The 26,778-nt window shown below is 41.4% G+C and overlaps 1 protein-coding gene and 1 pseudogene across 1 annotated transcript in view; both read right to left on the bottom strand.

The window, feature by feature from the left end:
• Col9a1 (collagen type IX alpha 1 chain) overlaps positions 1-5,578 on the bottom strand; it is a 107,847-nt gene extending 102,269 nt beyond the window's left edge. The window contains exon 1 of the mRNA XM_033756841.1: positions 5,268-5,578. Coding sequence (XP_033612732.1) covers positions 5,268-5,578 — 311 coding nt within the window. The remainder of the gene's footprint in view (positions 1-5,267) is intronic.
• A 10,828-nt stretch (positions 5,579-16,406) lies between these two features.
• Positions 16,407-26,778, bottom strand: part of LOC104857849 — a 40,161-nt pseudogene continuing 29,789 nt past the window's right edge.

Genomic DNA, 26,778 nt, shown 5'->3' with positions numbered 1-26,778 from the left:
AATCAAATATGAGGCAGTTTGTCCAAAGGTGCAAGACTTACTCAGGGCACGTTAGCTGTCCCTATTGTGTGACTAGAAACCTTGGTAAAACACGACATCGAGCCCCCATTTGCTTCTTCTGAGACTGTAAGAGCTGAGTAGAATGCACCTGGAAATAAGCCATGCAGTATCCTCCATAAAGAGATTAGGAGCAAGTGACTATAAACCTGCATGCATACATGTGACAGGCACCACAGTGACATGCCCAGGACCCTCTGCATGCCCCAGGGACCCCGTCACACCGCGCAGAATGACCCACTTCTGGCCCGATCTGAACAGAGACTTTTAGAGTCCGAAAACATAGTCATCTCAGTAAGTCTGAGGTGGTTTTTGCATCCTTGAATTTTCTTCTGGCTTTTAATTAAATTATAAAACAAACAGCACTGCTGCTTCTTTTTCATTATTTTGTTTCCTTTAAAGAGAGCTCCTCTGTCTTCCGCCTCCCTCAGCTTGCTGGACACTTAGAGAAGACAAATGCCAGTGGTCATGTCCACCCCTTCCGCCTTAAACTGGAGTCCTGCCCCCCACCCACCCACACACACACAGCGGAACCTCCATTTTCTACTCTCCTGGGGGCTTCCATCAGGCACTAACCCTTATCGAAACTCCCATCACGAGGGCATTTGTGCTGGCTCAGGACAGAACCACGGATGGCCAGAATCTAGTTTATTTGCTCAAGCCAGTCAGGGCTTATATAAAAGGAGCACTCTGTTAATCCCAGAGGAAGAGGTGTGGAGCTGGGCGCATTCCTGAGCACTGGAAATACTGCAAGGCAAGACAAAGCTAGGTCCCGCGGAGAAAGGCATGTTCCAAAGGACTTTCCATTACCCTGGTAAGAAAGAAGGAAGGTGGATTTTCCTACAATTAAGGGATAATTCTTTGCAGTGAGTGTTTTAGAGATCTCACCTCCATGCTTGTCCCTCCCTACCCCATTTTTAAAAATTCTGTAAATTCTCTAAAATCTGAAAGCAAGTGAGACCTTTCAATTAAGGACAAAGGATGGGAGGCAAACAGGTCTGCGTATAGGTGACTTGACTCCTTTCCAAGTTGGCAGTTACTGAAAAACAAGCAGTGACTCTACTAAGAAAGAAAAATGTAAATCCAGAGAACGATGGATACAATTTTTTAAGGATACTTTTCTCCTCCCTCCAGCCCATTTTTTATTAATCATATTTCCTAATATGACATCAGAGTCTGTCTTAGTTCCTTTTCTTGTTGCTGAGACAAAATATCCAATGCCCAAAGTTAAGGGAGGAAAGGTCTATTTGCCTCATGGTTTGTAGAGTTTTCAGTCCATAGTCGGCTGCCAAGGCAGGGTGGCCTGGCAGAGGGACATCCCAGAGGAGACACTGTTCACAGTGGGCAGATGAAAGAAAGCAAGTGAGGGACCTTACCAGCTTCTTTCTTCCCCTTCTATACTCTATCTAAAATGACAGGATTAGGGCAATGCCAATCCAATCAGTGAACAAATCAGTAATCTCAGCATCACAAAGTCTAGATCCAGCCACCTCTGGAAAAACCCCTTCTATGACCACATGAACTTTGGGGGGCTCTAGACACAAACCATAACAGACTAACAGAGAGCAGAGCAAACCTCCACCATTCCGGCCTGGGTCAAGTCGCACCCTTGAGTCAAAGGTTAAATACACTTTTTCATCTTTCAGACTATTCCTTTACCTAACACTTCTGCTCTGCAAAATAATGTGGAAAAGAAACCCGGTCAACCAGCCTGCAAATGCACTGAGGGCACTTGACATGTAAAAGAATCTGTTCTGTTGGCTGGGCAGTGGCACACACCTGCAATCCCAGCTTCTCCGGGGATCATAAGTTCAAAGCCAGTCTAGACAATTTATCAAGACCCTGTCTCAAAATGAAAATAACAATAATAAAGGGCAGGCCAGGTATTTAGCTCAGTGGTGCTGCTGCCTACCTCACAAGCACAAGGTCCTGTGTTTGATGAAGAAGAAGGAGAAGAATGAAAAGCCGCAGAAGTGTACCTTAGTGGCAGAGTGCTTGCCTAGCACAGGTTTACTCTCCAGTTCCATACACACCAAGAAAAGGAATTAAGATGTTTCAACTCCCCACGATGAATACAATCACTATGTACTGCAAACATGTACTAATGAAATTTTTTAAAGAACCAATTCTATAAGAAGTTTTTTATAGCACAGATTGACAACAGGTCATTTTTCTCTCTATTTTTTGAAACCCCTTTTTTTCTCCCCACCCCACCCCAACTTATGAAAAGATTCTATGGACTGGAAAAAGCCCCAGGCTGAAAGGACTGGACAGCCTTGATTGCCATGGGGAAGGGGCTTAGTAGACTATGTGTATTGGCAGCAAAGGCAGCAGCCCAGTGTGTGGTTTTAATGACCAGCACGCAGGGCAAAAGCTTTTTGCACCATGTTTGTTTCCCTGTCTTGCACTTACGAATAAGGCCTATGGGAGTAGCTGTTTTTCCCTTTTTAAAAAAAATTGCTTTTGTTTAAAATTCAATCGCCTTAACTACTGTAAACATAGCCTATTTTTGTGCTTAAAATACTGAATGGAAAACTCCATTGTGTGTTGCTGGACTGCTTTAGAAATATTTGGTCAAATGTGAGTTAATTTGGCTGTAATGGCATTTAAAATAATAAAAAGAGCTGTGAAAATGGCCTTAGAGCATTATCTTTAGTTACTTGAAGAGTTTCTACTTTTTTCAAATACAGTTTATGTTAAAATAATTTTTATTAATTAAGAGAAGACAATGTGTGAGAAAAACGGACTTTCTTTTGGATTTTCTTTTTTGGTCATTGTGAGTGACTGTATCTTCCTTTTCTTAGTTTCCCATTCTTCCTTTGTTCTAAAACATAGACTGACATCTAGCTTTAACAATCATAGTATGTATCCATTTTCCTATGAATACATACATATTGAGGATATACTAAGTGAAATAAATAAGTCACACATGTGTAAATACCAAAAAAGAAGTATAATTCTATTTCTCACCCTTCGTAACTCCCAACCCTACTCACACACACTGTTCTACAAAATACGCATTCACACGAGTCTTTCCCTTTTTATAAATCCAAATTTTATTAGAGCTTAAATGTAGGAGCACATTCACCTTTCTTCATCATCATTCAGTAGATATTTATTAAACACCTAGATGTCCTGAGTGTGTGCTAGGAGTTGAAGAGGCAATGAGCGTGAGTATGTGAGGACTTGCCCGGAGGAAGCACACAGTCTAGCAGGGAATGAAAAATGAGTGCAATATCGATATTTAAAATGACTGTCGCACCGCTGAGAACAAGCATGAACTTGGCCCAAGAGCAATCAGGGAATTTTTCCGAAAGGGGATGAAGTCTTGAAGGATGGATAGAGGCCTCCCAGGAGAATAAGCGGAAATAGCACATTTCAGGCAGGGAAAATAGCACAGACAGAGACAAATCTGTGGAAAAAAGCGTTCAGCAAGTAAAAAGCGGAGTTCAGGAACTCTTAAGGTTGGTAAATGTAGTGGTGCCTCTTACACCAAGAACTCTCAGCCCCAAAGACACAGCAAGGAAAGCCAGGTCTGACCTCATGGAGCAGATCTGCTGGTGGGGAGACAGAGAAAGAATGCATTTGCAAAGATCAATAAGATAATTGCAGTTGGAACTCTAGTTTAAAAAATGATATATATATATATATATATATATATATATATGTATGTATGTATGATAGTGTATTCTAGAGAGAGATTTAGAGTCTGCAGCAGATGGGGGGATTAGGGAAGGTTGCTCTGAATTGAGCCAGTAAGAATGAAGAAAGAAGAGGTTAAGACTTGAAGAGGTAAGAGGTAAGTTTGGGCAAATTGGAAAGAGGTGGGGGCACCATCTCTGGTTTTATATGAGATGGTGATGTAATTTTATGAAATGCTAAGTAGGATCTGTGAGAAGAGCCGTTAAAGGATCTTGAATGGCATTGAAAGAATTTGGGCTTGATTCTGTCCATCATAGGACCTGAGAAGAAGAGATTGAGGCCAATAATGACTTTCTTAGATGAGTCTTTAAAATGATCCTGACATTGCTTGAAGGATGAATTGAACAGATTTGACCAATCTGCATGCATACACACAACAGAAGAAAAAGTTTCAGAAAATACAATGTAAATATAATGTACTCTATCTTCTGTTTTATTCTTTCATTTTTTAGTAATGCTGACCAATTCAAAAGTTGATTTCAAAAACAGTTGAATGGTTGTAATAGATGGTTTGAAAAGCTATAGATTAGAATGTAGTGCACACTTTAAATGCTAAAAGATATTTTTCCTCTTGTTTCTTGATACGGGATAAGATAGTTGGGACACTCTTTAAAACTTGTCTAGTAGTATAACATGTTCCTGAGTTTTAACATGACTATTTGTTTCTGAAAATATTCCTTTGAGAAAATGGATACATACTGAGGATCTACTCCTAAGTTAAATAAATAAGTCACACATGTATAAATACCAAATAGTTTCTCTGGTGTGAAAAACTATAATAGTACATACGATCCTAAAGATATAATTGATGATTTGAAATAGGAAGAAAAGGGCTAAAGGTGTAGGGGAAGTGGGAAGGGTAGGGGAAAGGTAATAAGGGAAAAGAAAAAAAATGAGAAAATGGAAATAAAGTGTTTGTAAATGAGCAGGGGAGGGGGAGTGAAGGGAGGGCAGGGACAAGGGAAGAAAAATGAGAACCAAGACCTGTCATGTAGAGGTACAAGATCCCAGTGATGAATGTAACTGTACTGGAGCCCTAAAATGGACCAATAAACTCAATGAGAGGGAAAAAATATTCCTCTGAGTGAAGTAACTGTAAACCAATAATATTATGAGGAATACCATGACCCCCATGTTTAATTTATACATTAAAATAAAGAGGTGTTTTTTAAACTAGCTTACTAACATTCAGTTTTCTTTAAAAGACCCAAAATGAGCTGAAAGAGGGAGGGCCTGAAATGTATCATAGGAACTCCGGCTGAACGAGTGATGAACAATCAGGGAGTTGCTGAAATAAGGACTCCCTACAGCCTTGCATTGAGTTCAGTTTTACTGTACAGAAATTTCATCGTAATCAAAGCTCCGTTTTGGTCCTCCGCGTGTAATTGTAGCCTGATCATCAATAGCGAGCAAACAGAGCGCCACCCACAGTGATGACCGTTTCTCTCTGAAGTCACTCGCTCATAAACGTGCTCTTACCCCGGAAAAATAATACAAAAAGGCGTTACATGTCGACCTTCCCCACCCCAAGCCTTTCAGCATAGTACATCTGCTTCTTCCAAAACAGGAATGTTTCCACTTTCCCAAGGAAGAGAAACACCGATCCCTCCCCGCGGCACACGTGCTTCCACAAGCTGCTGATGCATTTGCTGCCTGGCGGGGCTTCACGTTCGCAGCAGCTGACTCGTGTTTTAAGCCTCTCCTGCTCCTTCCAGCAAACCACGGATGCTGGCCCACCGCCATGTGTGGTGGGACCGTCTATTCTAACAGAGGCGCCCGAAGCTACAAGACAAGCACCTGGATGGCTTATTAAAACCATGACGGGTTCTGCCCTCGGAGTTTCTGATTCAGGAAATTTAAGGCGGAGCTGAGGATTAGTGTTTCTAACAAGCTACCAAATGCCGGCTTGGCTGGGCCACTGAGAACTGTTGCTCAGAGAGGTTTTATTTGCAACTACCTCTCCTTTGTTACAAGTAGTATTGACTTGCAAACTGGGAGTGTATATTAAGCATTTACGAAAAAATTTTAAAATAATTATCAATTGAACACATAGGACCTCCTGAGAACCTCTGGGCTCATAAAAATGCAATAATTTCTTTATTGGACCTCCATTAAGGAAATTTACCTGACAGAACGAAGTAGGAAAGCCAAGTCTCTTCGTCTGCACTGTTATTTCTCAACTTAATACCAATAAAATGGTGCTCCTAAATTTCATGTTAATCTTCATCAATACAGTACAGAAAGGGCCTTAATTCCTAAATTCCCCTCTTTTTATGGAAGACCTTAAATCCATATTGTTTTATGTTGCATCCTGTGCAATTTTGTACTCATTCACTAGCAGCCATCCACTGGAAAAACATTTTTTTTCTCTCTGCACTAGGTGGCAGTGTATTCCGAAATTTGAAACTGGAGGGTACGAATCAAAAGCTGAGATTTGATTTCTTATTGTCGAGGAGGTAACTTTGATTTTATGCAAAAATTCTTGGTTATTTTCCATATGTACAAACTGAAGTATTATAATTAATTCCATTTTAGACTTGCTCTGAGGATAAATGCACAAATATAATAATGCACTGATTGTTCGTGAAAGTCTCTCAAAAAAGAAAGACAAAATGAACACTAAATGAAAAACTAAAATTAGCTCTGCCCTAACAGATGAGCCACCTATTCTGTTTCGCTACCTACAGTTCATGTGAGCCCTTCTCCTCTCCCCTCCCCAACTCCTCTCTCCTCTTTCCCCGCTCCCTGATTTTGTTTCAGTCCTGGAGAGTGAAGCCAGGACTTTCTCACCGAGCTACATCCCCAGCCCTTTTTAAATTTTTAAATTCTCAGACAGGGTCTCACTAAACCACTGAGTTGCCCAGGACAGACTCAAACTTGCTATCCTCCTGCCTGAGCCTCCAGAGAGCTGGGTGCTGGGATTCCAGGCATTCACCCCCTTGTCTGACTTCAGCCTTCAGCCTTTTCACTCACGGAACAAACCCCACACTTAAGAGTGTGGGCCCTGGAGCCAGACAGCTTACATTCGTATCTCAGTCCATCCCTTTCTAGCTAGGAGAATGTGGAAAGGCCATTAAACTCTCTGCCTCAACATCTTTATCTATACAAACTAAATAATAAAAGCACTCACCTTAAAGGTATAATTTCAGGATTAGGCTACAGCTTAAAATAATAGCTGGCACTCAATAAATTTTAGGTATGGTTTGTTTTGTCATCATAACTCACTATCCTTTCCTTTCTCTTCCCACTCAACCCTGCTTTGTTCCAGTAACTTGTGGCTCCTTTTGATCACCTTAGAGAGTAGGTTGTTGCTGTGCTAGATGCTAAAACACTATCCTAAACAATGTACACGCCAACTCAAACCCACCCCTCCCGTACCCCCATCTTCCGCTGTTTGCCATACATTTCTTCTTCCCCCTACAAACTGCCCCTAGCAAGGCCTTCAAGTTCCCCTCCTCAGTAATACTTTCCCTCTCATAATACTCCGTTACTCTTCTGGGGTGTTTCTCATTCTAATCTCATCAGTACTTCCCAATAGTCCAACAAGATAGATGTGACCATCTTGTTTTCCAGGTAAAGAAATTTGGGTGAAGACACCAGCATGGGTTCAGAGCTAGTGACAAAACAGGTGTCCCAGACCCCTGGGTAGTGAACAGATGCCAAGAAAGGTCCCTCTAACAATCACCTAGAACCAGAAGCAGCTGCTCACAAAGCACTTTGCATAATGATGATATGCCTGCTGTTGAGTCCCTTTATAAAGTAACTTTGTTTTAAATACGTGTGCAGTATGCATACACATAAAATATACGGATACTTTGTATATCTATACTTTGTGTAGAGATACTACTTCACCTTAAAAGTAACATATGAATATTATAGAAAATACAGAAACAGAAAACAAAAAAAGGAAAAAGAATATAAATCTCACCATTCAGGGACAACTCACTATTAACAATTCAGGATATTTTGAATCCCCTTTCTATATGTAAGAAGTTGTGGTTATAGTCTACACAGCACAAAGTTTTCCTTCAATGCACATTACAGAAACACACACTTGCTTTCATGAAACTTAAATGCAACCATCTGTTACATTAAAAAAAGAGCAAAACCTAGGAGTAAAAGCTTTGCATTGAGGCGAAAATTTTACAACTTTCAATTCTAAATGCTGCAGCCTCACGAGAGAAAACCACTGGGGGAGATTCTGGTTTTTAAAAGACATCCTTTTTCTCACCCAAAGCCGTGTGGAGTACAAACTCATAGCCAACCCACACAACCCACTGGGCATATGTAGACATTCCACCGGCACCAAGGGAAGCCACAGGAGAGCCCTGCCTCCTATGTTCCTTCATGACAAGTCCCTCCAAGACTGTCACGAATGCCAGGAATAGCAGTTGCAACGGACACGTGGGCAGGTAACAAAGAGCCTTTCCCCTAAAGCCTGAGCTTGCAGCCATCCCAAGCTGAAGAGCTCTAGCATTAGCACATGGTGATTCCGGGGCGTGCTCTGCCCAGGGAGGACCAGCAGAGATGAACAGATGGAAGGGAAATGCTAGGGTGGTGACCCAGGAGGGGCAGGATCAAGACTGGGGTTATCCGCGCCTGTTCTGGCCTTGGGCTTTCCCAATGTGCAGTCTGAGGAGGAAATGGAAAGGACATCCTCCACTCTGCCAGAAACTGTGCTTTGTGCTTTGAAAAATAAATTCTCTTTTAATCTATGCACCTGATGATTGCTGCCATGTTACAGGTAAGGCGAGCAAGGTTCAAAGATGTTAAATAATTTGCTAAGGGAAACACATGGCAGGTCACAACCAAACTTGGGTTTCTCTGACCAGAAACTGATAGCTTCCTATAATTGATTATTTTTTAAATATGTGCATGCACATGCACGTACACACACACACACATAGAGGCACCAAGTGCTGAAGTACATTCTCTATCTCACTTTGCATCTAAGCATTTGCCATTACTTTCTTTCCTTTGTTAGCTTCCCTGCTGAAGCACCTTGGGAGTTGCTAAGTTTCACTCCCTTGTATGGGCCACTACTGAGCCCTACAAGTGAGCATTCCAAGGGTTCCTGCTTTGATAAGGGTGGTGAAGGTCTCCCGTGCAAAACGGTGAACACTCCTGATTTGATGCCCCAGCCCTTAGATAAACTCTTTATTACTGACTCATTTTATAGAGGCATTTGTTAAGTTTTTGTGACTTGTGATTTTTTTTTTCTGTATTTCCCTGTGTTCTAGTCATACAAAAATTGATCTTGAATTCTCAACTCTCACAGGTTGGTCACAGGTTGATTATTTATGATGACCTATACTTCATTTATTACCAACTGCAATCATATTTTTATATTCCTAGACAGCCAAAACATCAACCAGTGCCATGGTATTTAAGCATAACACCAACTACTAAGGAAATTTTCTGAATCAAAAATGCTTTTCTTGTCATCCAGGAAGAACAGATACACACACATCAAAACCATGAAACAAACTTTGTCCTAAATTCATCCCTAAAAGAAAGGAGAACTGAACCATTAGCAAAGTGTTCTAGACACAGAAAGGTAAAAGCACCTGACGCTGTGCAAAGGGATTTGATGCATTTCACAGAGGAAGCAATATTTTGGCCCAATACTGAAGAATGAATCACATTTTATAGACAGAGAAGAGCAGAAAGGGCGACGTCACAGCTGGAATAACATGAACAAAAACTCAGAGGCATGAAAATGCATGGAGAGTAGTTACCATTAAAGCATGACAGTTTTTTGAAAACGTTTTTGTGTCATGGTTCACCTAGTGATTGTAAAATGAGTATTATTAGTCTATCTTTGGTAAATAAATAAGTAGGTCTAATAATGTTTATGTTAGGCTACTTGGCACAATAATATTTCATCACTGAAAATCAAATCAATAACCCATTTGCTAAAATGAAAAATCTGGGGAGAAAATGGTTTTAGCTACCAAATGGCTCTGGAAATATCTTTTGTTTTCCACAAATCAGTCTCACTTTGGAGATCCTACCAAAACATAAGGATAAAGCCTAAGAGATAATGTGAAATAGGAAGAAAAGGTGCAAAGGAGATGTGGGTAGGGGAAAAGAAAGAGGGAAATGGAATTAATATGAGTAGAATAAAAATGGAAACAAAGTCTTTGTAGATAGAGAGGGGTAGAGGGGTTAAAGAGAGGGCAGGGGAATGGGGGAAAAATAAAAACCAAGATGGATCATACAAAGGTGCAAATTTCCAAAGATGAATTTCATTATACTGTATACCTTAAACGTACCAATAAAATTAATGAATTAAAAAAAGACATAAGGAATAGCAGGCACCCTCATATCCATGCCAAGGGAAAGGAGGCAAGACATTTTCGGTACGATATAACAAATTATTTCCTACTCCTTAAATTACAATTTATTTTTCCCTATTGTTAGTAATGGGCCCCCAAGCTCGTCTAAAGCCAGGCCCAAGGAAGGGGTCACTGTCATGGGCAGGCAGCAAAGCTTTTGTTTCCTCCAGGAGAGAGCTAGTGGGTAAAGTTATACACTACCCAACAAAATGCAGATCCAAGAGAACCTTGAGCATCTCCTCAGGGTTGCCTGCAGGGATGAAGGCGCAGAGCCACGGAAGGGAGATGGGTCCTGTGCAGGACAAAGGGCTGAAATTGAAGCTGCTCTCAACGGTGGGACGAGCTCTCCAGTGGAGCTCAAACGGGACTCAGAGGAAACGTGGAGAGGAGCAGGGTCGGCTCGCACGCCCACAGTGTCCTTCCTAAGACCTCCTCCCTCAGTCAGGTGGAACAAAACAGTACAGAAGCAGTGAAAGAATAAAGGACCCGGAATCACTGGCCTCACCAAGCATACACAGGGTTGGCTTTAGAAGCAGATGGAGAAAAATCGCAGCTGCACAGAGGCTTTCATCACGCTAGATGTTCCTTTAAGTTTTGTTATGTGACAGGACACTCGAGCACGTAAAATGTCATTACAATAAGCAGCACAGAAGTAACCAGGAGAAATGTGCCTCTCGGCACAGTATTGGGAAATGGCGTTTAGCTATAGATTTCACCCGTAATAAAAGTGTCCATAAATTCACACTCTAAACACAGAAGGTGAGAAATTAGTAACTTTCCTGTTATGTCCAGAGGCTAAATGATAGACCCTTGGTATGTTTTTGTAAGTAGTTATTTAAAAAGAAAAGAAGATTTAGTTGACTCTTGTTGGATTATAAAGAACAATAAGACTTTTTTTTTCAAAAGAAACTGAAACATGAAAAAAAGCCTCTGGGTTTTGCTGTGTCGCCCACAGGGCCTGCCATATTCATTTCTATTTTTCTTTGTCCAGAGTAATGGACTGGCTGCAAATCAACTGTAATTTGTACAGTAGCAATTCATGTGTTCTCTTTTAAAAAATACCCTCTTCCAAACCCAATTGCAGCTGCTTTCTGGAGTGAAAAATAGTGAAGCTAATTTTAATACAAGATTTTTCTCTCCATGCGCTGTATCTTCCTCCAAGAGCATTCCTCTCTGTTCCATCACAAGGCCTGCCCAGCGCCTCCAAGCCCTTCTCAAGCAAGCCCTGCCTCTTCCACAAGGTGCCCCTGGTACCTCCAGCCTTATGTTCTCCATTCTGCTCACTCACAGCAAAACTATTTACATGCAGTGATGCTCCACATGGTTTCAGAGTCAGAAGAGGATAGGAGAGAAAGCAGGGTCATGTAAAGTCAAAGAACTTACCTGGGTCATGTAGCACTACTGACTCTGTTTCCTTTTCTGCCCAAAAGAGGCTTCTCATGGAGACTCACTGTTAGACTGAGTTAATCCTCGAAGGAGAGGATTATAAGACACAGCATGCTCTGCAAATGTAATTATTATTTCAAACTATATAAAGCACCTACTACCTTCAGGGCACGGTTTTTGAATGCTGCATAGTAATCAAAACTGAAGAAGGCAAATTCCCAGATCTAAGGAACCTTAAAATATGATGGAAGAATGAAGATGCAAAGTTAAAACACAGGATAGTAAAGACCTTGAGCATTGTCCCCAGGACTTCAACTCACTCTGACAAACCTCCATGAAGCTGGCTCTGGATAGTCAAAGGCAAACACATTGTGTCATTGGACCCTTTCCAGTGGGAGGACAGAGACACAACCACAATGCCAATATAAGCACACCATGGTAAACTCTGTAAAGAAATTGCACACTGGAAATTAACCAGGTCTGGGTAGGCAGACTACTGAATCACACTGGCCTTGATGTTCCAGGATAAAATTTGACATGAGTTTAGAATCTGTTTCCAGAATTCGAACTTTTTACCTCCAGATGAGGTGAAAACAGCAGGCATTGGCTTATTAGCCATGTAAGGCCGGTAGACCCTGGGAAGAGGTGGACTAAGAGAATAGTGATAACGTTAGCAAATTGTACAAGCCCATAACACCAACCTGAAGTACACGAGGAGAGGAGAGTGTCAGCCAAGGCCCGGGAGCTGAAGACTGGGAAAAGCAAGAGGACAGGGTTTAGGAAAGGACTGTTTGATTTTAAAATAATAAATAATACTGGTATGGTATGTTGACTACATGCTGAGTACTGTTCTAAATGTTTTACCCTTAGTACCTCATTTCTGCACACCAACCCTGAGGGGTAGGTGCATTTATCCCCATGAAAATTATCCAGCCATGAAAGTGACACAGGGCAGAGATGACAACTGCCAGAGCCTAATTACTGGAACCTCTGCGGTAGGCGCCAGTTTCCTGCTCAGTGTACGATGCAAGGCTAAAGAAAAAACTAAAAGTCAGAACTAAAAGAGAGAGAAACTGGGGAGCCAGGATGACCAATGTCAATGAAACCAGCAAAGGCACTGGCCATGCCAAGCCACTGATTTTTATGAGTAATCAATTGGGGCGAGGCAGGTGGACTACATGTGAGAATATGCAATCATGCAGTTTGTATGGGTACAAATGCAGATAAGGCTTGTAAAGGGCAAGACAAAGCATTCTCGAATTAGAACAGAATAGAAAAAACATATGGTTGTAATTAGAATGTTGTCCTTCTGGTAAAGGAGGTTTTAGTTGTGGGAATGGAATTTGGATGAGAGCTACTCTGACCTCAGCTGTGCACGTCATCTCGTATTTGCCCACAGCTTCACAGGACATTAATCTGGTCTCAGCTCTGGCCATTATCAGGAGCTCATGACCGGAGTGCCCAATGCATGCTTCCGTGGGTCACGCAGCTTTAGTCAGACTCACTCCTCAAAATAAGCCAAGTGAGGGATCTCACTCTTTGTAGCCTTCACAGCTTCCAGCCTGCTTTGGGCATAATCAATATTGCAGTCCCTGGCAGAGGACATTTGTGGCCTGAGGAAAAAGCCCCCAGAGATGGAAGACAGGATGGTGGATGACACTAGGGCTCTCAGGAAGAGCTGGGGATGCAGGGCGATTATAATTTTCCTGTCTGTTTTGTTCTTCACATCTGACCTTCTCACCTTTACAATCAGGAAAATACACAATACAGAAATGAAACTGTTTTAGGGTTGCCTTTACATTTTTCTACCTATATTTGGTAGAGAAAAGCTTTGCAGTAAGAGTTGGGTCTGTGAGAGCAGGAAGGCTGCCTGTTTCTCTCTACTCTCCTCACCTGGCACCTGTTGAGGGTGTGTGAATTTTAAGGGAGAAAGGTGGGCCCAACGAAACTCAGACCCTTGTTTTCACTGGCCTGAATTCAGCTTTTAGTATAATAACTACGCTCCTCCAGTACTTGTTGATTCCTCGCTCCTTCATTGTCCCACGTCTTGGACCTTTCAGAATGGGGACGTATTACTGGGACCAAACAGTGGTGTGCTCTGTCACTGGCCCTTATTTTCCTTCACTGGGGGTTCACAAGAATGGCTATTCAAGTAGTTTGAGGATATTGCCATTCTGTTTCCTTGCTATTTCATGGCATAGCATGAGTTGTACGTGAAATTGCAGTCTTCAAATCCAATCTTAAAATAATTTAAACTACCTTCAAGCTACTGATTTTTTTTTTTGTCGTGTGTCTGGTTTATTTCATTCAACATTACATTTGCCCCTCTAAATTAATTTTCATTGCTGCATTTTTGCACACATAATGATCACATCCAACACAAGGAATTTATACTGTATATAATACATCTTGATTCTTTTTATTCCCATTCCCTCCCCTCCCTTCAACCCTTCTTCCCCTCCACTTTTACAAAACTCTGTCTCCATTGTTTTCCTTCCATCTTTTTTATTTTTAATCCCTAGTCCCTCCCCTTCCCCCTCCTCCCACCCTTATTCCCCTTCCCATTTAAATACTTTCTTCCTACTTCCCAATATCTATCATCCATTTTGAGAAATCTTTGGGTTTCTCACATAAGAGAACAGTGTGATATTTAAACTTGTGTGTTCAATTTATTTCACTTAAAATTATATTCCCAAGGTGCATCCAATGATCTAAAAATGTCTCAAATGTATCCTTCATTGTGGCAGAGTAGTACTCCATTGTGTATTAAAAGAACCACATTTTCTTTATCCATTCACATGCCCATTGTGGATGAATGGATAAAGAAAATGTATATGCATCTGACTATTGAAATCAGTTGGTTGGTGGTTGGTTGCTGTTGTTTATTTAGGGGAGAAGAAACCAAAAATAGCTTTCTTTTCCTATCTTGGTATATTCCTTCCTTTCTTTTTCTTCCCTCTTGGTGAATGTATGGCTAAAGTTCGGGTTTCTCTTTTCTCCTGTGGCAATTATTCACTTTAGGTTTCTCACTACCATCTATTCAATGAAAGAAAGGAAAGCTCGATTCCCACTGTCCATATATAAAAACCACGTCCTCCCAAGCTCCAAGACAGGCTCGAGAGGGCTTCACCTGGGCAAGAAGTCAACCATTTGGGAGGAAGAAAGAGAAGCATTTTTCTGTGCAGATGCTGGTCCTGGTTGGACCCACGCAAGGTTGCCACAGCCATCACAGCCCCCAGAGAGAAAAATGCTCCAGCTACTGCACACTTCATGCCTCTCCAAAGAAGAAAGTCTGTTCTACCTTCCAATTCTACTCAAGCTGCCACGTGTTACCTGATATTCTGATATTTGCCCTCTGAAGTTTTTGAACGATTGGTGATATTGCAGCTGTTAGAAAGAGCATACTGGCATCACTTGGTATCTTTTTAAAATTCAAATACTTGGATCCACCTTCAGAAATACAGAGTTAATTGGGCTGGCAGGAGAGCATTTCTCAAGTGGCCCCACCTGAACCCTTACCCTGACTCCCAGGGATTCTAAAGTGTGGGTGAGCTGAGAATCATTGGTATAAGAACAATTCAAAAAGCTAAAAACTTTGGGGGTAATTGAATATATACATATTGTCACGCACATGTGTGTGTGTCTGGGTGTGTGTGGATTTTGGACACATTCTAAGTCTAGTTTCTTTTTAATTAAGATAAGGGTTGTATCTGAAGTTAAAATAGAGCCAAGGTTAGTCACCAAATTGCCTCTTCCTCTTCTCCAAACACACACAAATATTACACTTAAACAACACCCTTCAAGCCACTCAGGGACAAAGCAAGTGACCTGACCCAGCTCTCCCTGCACTCATTGTTCGTGGCATCGCTTAACTTGTCAACAAGGCAGCAAAGTAGTTTGTGAAAGAAAATATAGTCTGAATCAGTAAAACGGAAGAAACATTTCACTGCAGAAAGTACTTCAGATAAGATTTAGCACTTTAAAAAAAGTCATCTAGTCAAAGAAGTAACATGATTCTGGCCTTGAATACCAGGATATATAGGGAGTTTGGGATATAGAAAGCCATTCCTTATTTTAATTTCTAGTTTCTAAGTATGACTAGATTAATGTTGAGGAGATCAAATTAAAGAATGCTCAGATTTAAAATAAGACTTTTTATCCTTCAGTGAGTAGGGAAACATGAGCATCACACGGCAATCTAGAGATCACAAAGATAAATCCCACTTCAAAGTCTCGGTTAAAACCAACTGCAGCAGGGATCTCTCCTGGGTTTCTTGGTCTCCTTCGCAGCTACCTTTATTTCAAGTTTGTTTCATCATTCAGGTTAGGCACCTAGATCAAGACCCTTTCCTCCAAGAGCAAAGATTTTTTCCTGAAATCCACAGAAGACAGTGAAACACGATTCTTCTTTTATTTTTTAAGACAAATGGTAAAGACTTTCTTTTTAATAAGTTCCTTGGTTATAAACAGATCTTTAGTGACACTTGTTCTATGAACTGTTAACTGATTTTGCTGGTAGCTTTTCTGCTACTGATTTTGCTGATGTCCCTTGATGACCAAGACAAAATTACTCTAAGTTACAGCTCACAGAACAATATTTCACACAGTTTACTTTGCTTTAGTACAAAACAATTGCACAATTAAAATATACTTTTAGACCTGAGACAGCATAAATTATTTACGAAGCTACTCATGTGCAGGTTGCATAAACTTTTCATCTTTTTTTTTTTTTTTTTTTGTACTGGGGACTGAATTCAGGACCTTGTGCTTGCGAGGCAGGTGTGGCACCACTGAGCTAAATCCCCATCCCAACTTTTTATCCTTTACAAAACAAAAACTCAGATTCTCTTAAAAGCTGGATCACAGTCTGTACATCTTCCCATGACACTTGATGTAATCTTTTCCACTCACTGACTCACAGATTCATTTTTTTCTTTGCCTGGGGGCATTATTTTCTATATCATTGCTATCATCTGACTTCGATTTGTTCAAATTCTTTTCCTTCACCTGGGTGCTTCTTTTTATTTTGTGTGTACACTTCACAGAGCAGAATAATAGCCACTAAAACAACAGCTTCAGGAGTTATTGCAAGAAACATTTGAGGGGCACCAAAAAGCTCAGCACAACAAGCTGCTCCTCTCTCCGCCTCACTGGAAAACTTCATGGCACCAGTAGGAACCCCCATCTTCTTCCAGAAGACACTTTATGTTGAGCTGTGTTTCATTGCTGTGTGTTCCTCTGACAACATACATATCATTCATGTGAACATCAGTAGCAACCTGTACACTCCCGTTACTTCTGTACCAGGTCCAATGTAAAGGAAATCAATTCTGCATTTACACACCAAGATAGTAGTCACCCCATAAGTGATCAGTGGCTTGTTGTTTCCATGAAGTTCAGGAACTTTGATATTAAATGTTCTCCTTTGTTCCTTTTCTTCTTCAAAGAGACAAGAATAGCTTCCCTTTCATTTGTTTGCTGTTAATGATGGTGGTGGTGCTCTCAGTATACAGAGTGTTTCCTGTTAGAGTGAGAAAAATACTTAAGTAGCTCATCATCCTTTTTCCAAGTCGCATTGATTGAATTCAAATCCCCTGAGGTTGTGTACTGGCAAGCGAGAGTGATAACAGAGGAACTTTCCAAAGTGATATTTTTTGTACTGGCATACTGGAATGTTCAGTTAGTGATATGTTTTGACTCTCTCTGGAAAGATTAGAGCATTTTCCTATCATTTCTTCTCGAACAGGTAGACTTGTAAAAGGAGAATCTGCAGGTCTGCCATCTGCCGCGCCCCCTACTCCCCTGGGGCCAGGAGGCAGCAGGGGCGGTGGCCTGGCCACCAAGTTCCACCAGGCCGGACAGTGTGGCGCCAGCCAGCGGGCTGCTGCTGTTCCCCCGGAGGATGTGGCTCCGCACCTCGCCAGTGGCCGGTGCTCTGAAACACGATTCTTGAAACACTCAAGTTTGAGTGGCTCCTTGTCTTGTAAAATTTCTAGACTTAGGCTCACACACACATAACTGCCTTTACAAAAGTTCTTATTTCCTCTTCAGCAATTTATAGATAAGTATCTAGGGTGAGAAATTCATCCCAGCGTTCTCCACACTATCCAAGTTTAGTTATTGAAGGTCCACAGTTTAACGGGCATGATGGCACATGCTTATAATACCAGCACCCTGAGAGGCTGAGGCAGGAGGTGGGATTGTAAATTTGAGCCCAGTCTGGGCAACTTAGCAAGATCCTGTTCAACACTGAAAAATAAAACATGGCTAAGGATGTAGCTTAGTTCAAAGGCCCTGGATTTAGGGCCCAGGGGAAAGACAGAAGGGGAGAGGACAAAATGAAAAGGATAAAGGGAAGGGAAAAGAGTCTATACCCCAGGAGCTACCTCCTCACTTATCCCAGGCAATCACACATGGTTTGTCACTATAAGAACGGCCCAAGTCAGCACCCAGTCTGAAGTGGACTTTCAATTATTATGTCCAACCTTCAGGCCAGCAGTTTTCCCAATGCTGATATGTCAAAAAGGGACAGTCTGGCACCACAGGCTACAGTGTAAGAGCTCTGTATCAGTCAGGTTTTGTCACAGGACCCCACACTCCATATACTCAACCTCAGGAGGAAGGCTCTGTTTTTGCTCATGGGTTAGAGGTTTCAGAAGTCCCCGGTCAGCTGTGTCCCACCCAGGAACATCATGGCGGAAGGGCGTGGCAGGCGAAGCAGCTCCGCTCATGGCAGTCAGGAAGCGCAAAAGGGAACAAGGACCAGATATAGACCCCGAAGTCGCACCTCCATAACCCACCCGCACACTCCCAGATGCGTGCTTCACTAAACTCCTAGGTGGCCAGTGACAGTGGCACAGGCGTGCAAGCCCAGCACTCTGGGAGGATCCCAAGTTTGAGCTCATCCGGCGCAATTTAGCAACTCAGGAAGACCCGGTCTCAAAATTAGTAATTTTACAAAGGGTTAGAGATGTAGTCCAGCACAAACACCCTCGGTTCAATCCTCAGCACTGTGAACACACACACACACACACACACACATACACACACACGTGCGTGCACGCATGCGAGCGCAAAAACTCCCTAGATGGCCCCCAAGCCAGTCAAGCAGACAATTAAGTTTAACAACTTTCTACTTTTAAATGCATTATCTGGAATCCTCCACACAAATGTGTAAGGTAGTGCTATTGTCCTAGTGACTACACTGAAATAAATGGTAATCTGGGACTGAGGCCTAGTTCTCTGGCTGCACAGAAGGTACTCAGTCTACTGCACTTTCTACTTCTTACATTCGAAAGCCCATCACCCACAGTAACATATAAGAAAACAAAGAGAGGAGTTAAGGAAAAAACAGGCAATGAAATATGGGAAAAGAACAGAAATTTTAAAATATCAGTACCTATAACATCAATCAAACATAGGGCCAAAGTAATAAGATTACCAGCAGCTAACTGGTGGGTTTACAAATTGCCCAAAGACAAATTCATAAGATTCTTTATAACATCCTTTCAAGTATGCAAATAAAACATTTTACAAATTGCCCAAAGACAAATTCATAAGATTCTTTATAACATCCTTTCAAGTATGCAAATATGCAACCTTAGGTTAAAAAATAATTTTATATTTTCATGTATAAAAATATTTTGCTTCTAATGATTCCCTTGGAGTAATAATGTCTAGTATAAATATGATGTGTTGCTTAAATGTTTGTATTTTTATTTATCCTATATGCTTACATCAAAAAATAGGTTCATAAAGCTGCTCTTCAAGAACTACAGTAAATGGTTGATTTATAATTTAAATCCTAATGATGTAGATTTATTCTCAGCATTTATTTAAATCTAGTAAAATCGGCCCATATTTTTAGACGAGCATAATTTCAAGGGTACTGCTGAAGAATTCCTGTCTGCTGCCTGGTACTGCTCATGCTGGGATGGCTCCCAGGATCTCGCAGTCGTCCGGCCTGTGGGTGCTGCCTTTCACCGAGGCCTGAAGGGAGTCAAGCAAAAGCTTTCCTTCCAGTAGCTATGTTGAGAAAGGGAACTGACCTCCAGCAGTGCTCCTGGGAGTGAGTGTTTGTGAACAGCAGCATGTCTCCGTGACCCTCTAGGAACAGCAGAGAGCAGGCTTTGTGTACAGCCCTTTAATTGATTTTTTTTTTAATGTATGTTCTCACCTTGCCCTTTCTCAAGGTGTTCAGCAATTTAAGAAAAAAAAATTTTTTTAAATACTTTTAGGTGTGGTCAGACTACCAGATTTACAAGGGACAGATTCAACAAGTGGTCCTAAAATTGTCAGGGTTATAATTATCAATAATACCCAGAGTTGCTAAGATTGTAGTTGGACCAAACACTGATGAAAGCTGAGACAACAATCTAAATATCTTTAGGGTACCATTTCTTTCCACTGCTAGGATATCTCTTTCTGAGAAGAGAGCTGGATGTAGCACATTTCAGAGGTTTCTGTAAGTCTTTTTCTGAGGAACGCCTGCATAGTTGTTATGGAAATGAGAGGCCACGGATGGACGCATTATACTGTCAGAAATGAACCAGGTTTCGCCGGCAGCTTTTACCAGCCAGCCATGATGGAGTACAATGGATATAATTAGCCTCTCTCGATCAGATGTTCCCTAAAAAATTTAGTTTTTCCTGTAGACTTTATACGTGTAAATTAAAAGAATTCTCAGAGCATCCTACACTCAGATTTGTGGGAATGAACAGTCAGGACTAGGAATTCCTTGACCAGATGATACAAAATACAACAGAATCAAGAGTGAAGAATTAAAAATATATATATTTCAAATGGATTTAGCACAGTCTGTGAGTACTGTCAGATTTATCTTTAAGAATCTTCATGACCGCTTCACGGGCACTATCAGAGAAAAAAAAACCTGAAAATAATAACCTGAAAGAAGAACAAACCTAATTCAGGAGCTGCAACACCTGCGAGCTTCTGAAAATTTTAGTGGTTGTACTGTGTATTTTTATTCGGCTAATAAATATGCAGATGTGTTTCTTCTTTTGCCGTGTTCTGCTTTATCCTCGATGGAAGAAAACAGCGTGCAAGTTTTCCTGTATTCCCAAACAGATGGATATTCTGAATTATGAAACAAATTAAGCCATATGAAGAGAAAAACTCTAAAATTAATAACAAGATACTGCTTTTGTAGAAAAACTCAGTTCAAAGATTAAAACCTGGGCAATATTTCTAAATACAAACTTAGTACAAGGTAAAACACATGAGTAATTATAAATTATAGGTCATACTGCCTATTTACCTATGCTCTTTTCTTTTTTACACCAATCATTATACATTAGCAAGATAAGACTGGGCACCAATGGACAAGTTAATTGCCCACACCATTAGAATTCCCATATTTCTAAACTGTAAACAGAATTGCAAAATTACTAATTTAAAAGGTCACATTGTAACACAGGAAATTGAGGGTTGAAGAGAATAGAAACACCTCTCAGACTGTTGAGTGTAGAAGTTGCTTTTTATAGTTTCCATTTTGTAGAAATTTTGCAAGCATCTTTGTTTTAACTGAGAAGCTGTGATGTTGTGGAACAGGGAGGGTAGGTAAGGGCACACTGGAAAAATTCAGGGTCACATGATATTAAATTTTTACCCACAGAAAACAAGTTGAAATCAGTGTGAGAGATTCTCGAAACAACTTGTGTGTTCAGGCAGAAAACTAAATCGGTACTACTTTATTGCCCTGTGAGGGAACAAAACAGGAAATAATTTTGGAATCTTTTCCCATTGGACACTTAGAGTTTTGAGGTTATAATTAAAATTCTAATCTTTCATCCCCATATCCTGAATATTAGTGCGTCGTGAAGTTCTCCTAAGACAGCCTTGCCAAGAACATTGTCACACCAAGGTAAGTTACATGATATGAACAGAATGGTACTTCACAGCAGCCAAATCTAAGGAAACATGGAAAATCCAAACACAATTCAAATAGGTGTCAGTATCCGTATGAAGGAATATTGTCTACCCTTATTGTTGATAAAATTAGGCCAATTAAACAACTTGACAAAATGATTACAGAGAAAAGGATTACAGGAAAGAGAAGATGGCCAACTACGAAGCAACAGAAGGGTAAGTGTCTCCAAGTTGGTATTAGAGAAAAGCAGATACCCTGAGGCTGGGGAGAAAGATAATGTCTCCTACAAAAAGATGGAGGAAGAGAAAATCTTGCTGGACTGAAATGCAGTGTTTAGGACATTGTGAGGGAACCACATCACTCTTGGATCAGAGTACAGCATCCTCCAGTTCAGACCCAGTGTACGTGCCATCTTGAGAGAGGATCAGACTGAGAAAGGGAGCCAGGCCTTAAGTGACAGCCAGGCTGATTAACAGACTCACAAGCACTCTATCGCCCCCACCAGGCATGGCAAAAAGAAACAAATCCAACCGAACCTTTAGAAAGGCTGAAGGAATGAATTGCCCGCATGCAAGTGTAAAACAATAGGACCTCAGTGACTGTAAAACAGGGATTCACCCACATCTTGTAAACAATAGTGCTCCAGTGGCAGCAAGCAGTGGAACTGGGGGAAGGAGAAGGCTTACCTGACAGAGGGGGAAAGTCATCCATTCCACCCACATACAGTAAGAGAGCCGTTCATGGAACAGTCAGTGCCCCACTCACAATTGCCAGCAGGCTCCTACAGAAAGGCCCTGTTGCGGCTTGTCTCTACATGTCCCTCCAAGCCTCATGAGATCATAGGGGGGTTCTCCAGAGGTGGCTAGGTCTAGGGTGTGTGATACCAGTTTTAAGTACGTGATGCTGGGATTCAGTGTGTGGTGCTGGGATAAAGGGTTCCCTATCCTGGGTGTAGATGGCACCACCCAAAGGGAAGATAGCATGCATAAAATATAAAGGCAGCCTTGCTTGCTGCTGCTGTGCTGTTCACTGCATTGCTGCTTTCTGCCTGCTAAGAACTGTTTCTCCCCCAGCGATGTCCCTCTGTCATGCCACCCTGCCTTGGAGCCAACTAACTATGGACTGAAACCTCTACAAACTGTAAGCCAAAAATAATCTTTCCTCCTTAAACTCTGGGTGTTGGGTATTGTCTCAGCAATAAGAAAAGAAACTAAGACAACACCTCCTAGCTGGGGACCAAGAGGGAAGAGAAAACTGGGTCGTCAATTGCACAGAACAGAATTGAGCAAGGGAGATCTCTCAGAGCAAAAATACTAGCACCCAGGTCAGAGAGCAGCTCAACAGAGCCAAACAGACTGGGTGTTCTCCAAAAACTGGAAAAAGCTTGTGACAGCATGAAGTCCCACCCACCTCCTTCCTGTAAAAAGGGAAGGGGAGGCCTCAGCCAAGGCTCATGGTGGCAGTAGGTTCTATGGGTAGGGTTGACACAGATAGCTGCAATCAGAGAGACAGTGAACAGCACCTGGACCAGTGGCTTTTGGGGGCATATATGAGGCAAGGAAAGCCTATGGAGGAATGACATGAAGAGGTCCAAAATATTCCCCCACCATGCAAAATTATTAAGGGAGCTGAACCAACAGAGTTCTGCAGTTGGCCATGCCCAGAGTACCACTTGCAACCAGGACACATGTTTAAAGTGAGCAACAGCCCTTGTGGCTTTCACCAGCCAATTGTTTGGCCCCCAGAGGACACTGCCCAGCTGCTTGAAATCAGCCTGCAACATGAGTGGCGAGAGAGCTGTGTGGGTATACCATCAATGCTATAACACCTGCGTTAAGGTCTTTATTCTTCTTTTTGTAGTGGTTGTTGGAGTTATCGTATTCTTGCTTCTCTGTTGGATTGTGATCATCTTGATGGGGGGGTTCTGTATTTGTTTTTCTTCCTGGTCCTTGCTTTTTTATGAGTACTGTTTGATTATAACACCTTACTATTCAAGATATTCCCTTTGACCTGCTCCCTTCTGTGGTGTATCTTCTTTCCTATTTTCTACTCTCTCTTCTCAATCCCTCATCATCTATCCCTCATCATCTCGCCTCCCTGCCTTGCCTCTCTTCTTCTCCCCCTAACAGCATAAATATAACAGGTGCCTGTACAAGTTCATTAGAGAACAAGAATGAACCAGTGCTATAAATTAAATAGTAGCATATAAGGGCAATCCTTCGCAAAATTGAGCTTAGAAGATCCAAACAAAACTATCTACCAATATATTGACAGGATCTGACACTCTCACAGCCTTCCTCAATCTCTAAGTACACTTCCACCCATATAAATAGCCCTTCCTATCTATTAAAGCTATTCAATGCTAGCCCTTTATCGCGGCTATAAAAATAATTCCAATGGAGACTGACCAATTTATTTTTTACCTGGTGACTTTTCTCTTAACTCCTTCTCTTCCCACAGCATAATCCCCTTTCTTTTGCCCTTCCTCTCTCCTTCTCTCCACTATCTACATCCGAGATGAACCACAAATAGCAGTGTGATACTGGAAGGAGACTGACAAGTGTTCAATTATCAAAATAACACTTAATGTTTACAAACTGATGTATGATTGGTTCTGTTGACATTGTTACAGCCAGTAGAAATTCTTTCCATACAACATAGTGACAGGATCCAACCCAATTAAATTGAATAGGTTGAAGATGCAGGCAGTATCTCTGGACAGATAAAGCTAAGAACACATCACTAGAAAATGCAATTTAACTCATATCAGCAACAAATTCTTTTCACTCTATTTGCCCTCATGCATGCACACATGTGCACACACACACACACACACACACACACACACACACACACACACACACACACACATTCACAGGAACATGAATTAAAAAGGGCAACAAAATGTCTCCAAGCATACCCATCTCTCCCAAAGAAGACCCAGGGGCAGTAATGGAGAGAAAAGAAAACACCAACTGACTGAGCTGTACAAGATGATTAAAGAGAAAGAAAAAAAAACTTGGCATATTCAAAGAGGACAAAACTCCAAAAATAGTGAAACTATCAAACGAAAAACCAATGTTGTCATGGGAGAAACAAATAAAATTGGGAGGGATGAACAAAACAGTTCAAAACATAATCAATACAACTGCCAAAGAAAAAGTCTCAGACTTCAAGGAAGATTGGCAAAGTGGTAATTAGCAATAAATCAACCTCTCTGAGGGCAGCCTAGGGCTTTTGGCGTGTCCAGCATTGTAACCCAAGTGCTTGGCCAGAGCCTGGCACACACATATTTGTGGAATAAATGAACACTGCCAATATGACAACCGCCAGCCCAACGGTCCTGCCTCTGTTTGTATTTGCCATAGTTTAGTTAAGGACCTACTAAAACACAAGGTGGTGAATTTGAAAGACGTGCCCTTGCTGGGCTGCTTGACACCCTCTTCTCCCTTTCACCTTATTCCAAGGCCTCTCTCATGCCTCCTTTCTGTGACGCTTTCTCAGGGGTCTCTGTCTTCCGTAATCCAAGTCAGTTTGGGGCCACGCCTGAGGCTCCTTGGTTGTACATATGAAGACATCTGAACAATATGTGTATACGTCGGATTCACTAATTTGTTCTACTTTTACTGCTTTAATTTATTCTATTTTTACTGTTACTTTGAAAATGACATATTCCAGACCCATTTTACAGCAGCACAATTAGAAATATAAATAAATAAATAAATAAGCCTCGCCAAGACAAAGAATTGAGACCCTCGAAAATAACAACTGGGGGAAGAAAAGAAGGAGGGAGGTGAATCTCTGGGACCCAGGAAGGAAATGCAGAGGAAATTGGAGCCTATAGAGAAGCAGAAGAGACAGAACACAATGCAGAAAAAGAGGCGATTTTCACTTTTTCCCTGGCTCTTGCCTTGTGGCAAGAGAAAAAAAAAAGGGGGTCAAATCTGTAGATACAGTGAAAGCAGGCAACTACAGAGGCCTTCAAAAAGAAGCACACCAGTGGGATGGAGCAGTGGGGCAGTGCGGTGCCCTGCAACAGCCAGTGAGTGTCTCCAGTCAAAGCACTTGCCGCATCACCCACAATTAATATATTCATCATGTGTTGCAAACATGCACTAATAAAAAATGACAATAAAGTAAGTATACATAAAGGTATAAGCATGACTTTTAGGATTAAAGCTGTCATTAGCAAATACAGTATCTGGCACAAGCTAACACCTATGCGTAATCACAATTTATACCTCTATTCCACTTATATTGGGGATACTGGGAAAACAGGACATCAGCGAGGCCAAAAACCTAGACAAAGGGGTCAAAAGCTGTCATTATGCCAAAATCTCCCCTAGTGGAGGGAACTTGGGGAACCTGAAGCCCAGTTTTTAATTGGTGAATTAGGTAATAAGATTATTTTTTTTAATGTATCAGGACTTAAACTGAGGGAAATGAAGACCATTGCAAAACGATACTGACTTGAGAATTACAATGAAGCTGAGATTTTATCTATTCACAAACTCACATGATACGATACTATAGACTCCCAGGTGCTGGTTGAAGACACAAGATTACTAGGTCAGACACAAAGGATGGCTTATTATTCATAGTAATGGCTATGGCCAGAGCATAAGCACCTATACTCTGAGTCCCAGTTCCTACAGAGTGATGTGAGGAAGGCCAAAGGATACCTGCTTAGTAGCAGTCCGCATTCCAGAAGAGTTTATGAAACTTACATGTTTTATACTGGGTAGCAAACCTATCAGGAGGTACATATTTAGCATTCAATACAGTAAGCAAATATGACCTTGCTCCATATTTAAAAAAAAAATCTACATCTTCTAAGGCTGTTCACTATATAGACATATTGAAAAGATAATCTGAAACAAAAAAGTCAGTGCCTCTGCTCATAAGACATGGAGAAACTTGAAAGTCCTGTGGAGAATTTTCTCCCAGTACTACTGACCAGGCACAATAATATACACAGCTCATGGCTCTTTCTTCAAATGTCTCCAATTGGAGCTTAGGACAGCAGGACCCAGTCCTCCCCAGAAAATCCACACTCATCAATCCAGTCCTAAATTGCTCCGTTTTTTTCCTCTTTGCTTCCCAGTAGTTATTCTATATTGAGTCCAGTTCACTTTAATGGTGTTTTTTCTCAGGAATCTGAATTACTCCTTCCCAGCCCCACATCTTCCATTAGACTCTGATTCGTGTGCCTAGTACATACCCTCTGGCAAGATGCTCCCATAGGTAACCTACCAATAACAACTTGCTTGTCTAGCGAGGACTGGGATTCCTGATAAGGAGCCCCCTTTCCTCAGAAAGCACATATTGGCTATGAAACTTATTACTAGGGTTGGGTAGAATAATCTGTACAGATAATCAGTACAGGCAGCTGGAATTGGGTTTGAC

The sequence above is a fragment of the Fukomys damarensis genome, unplaced genomic scaffold, assembly GCF_012274545.1.
Source record: "Fukomys damarensis isolate Sample0158 unplaced genomic scaffold, DMR_v1.0_HiC HiC_scaffold_27, whole genome shotgun sequence".
Taxonomy (NCBI): domain Eukaryota; kingdom Metazoa; phylum Chordata; class Mammalia; order Rodentia; family Bathyergidae; genus Fukomys; species Fukomys damarensis.
Note: the sequence above shows the minus strand (reverse complement) of the source record. Positions and strands in the feature narration are given on the sequence as shown.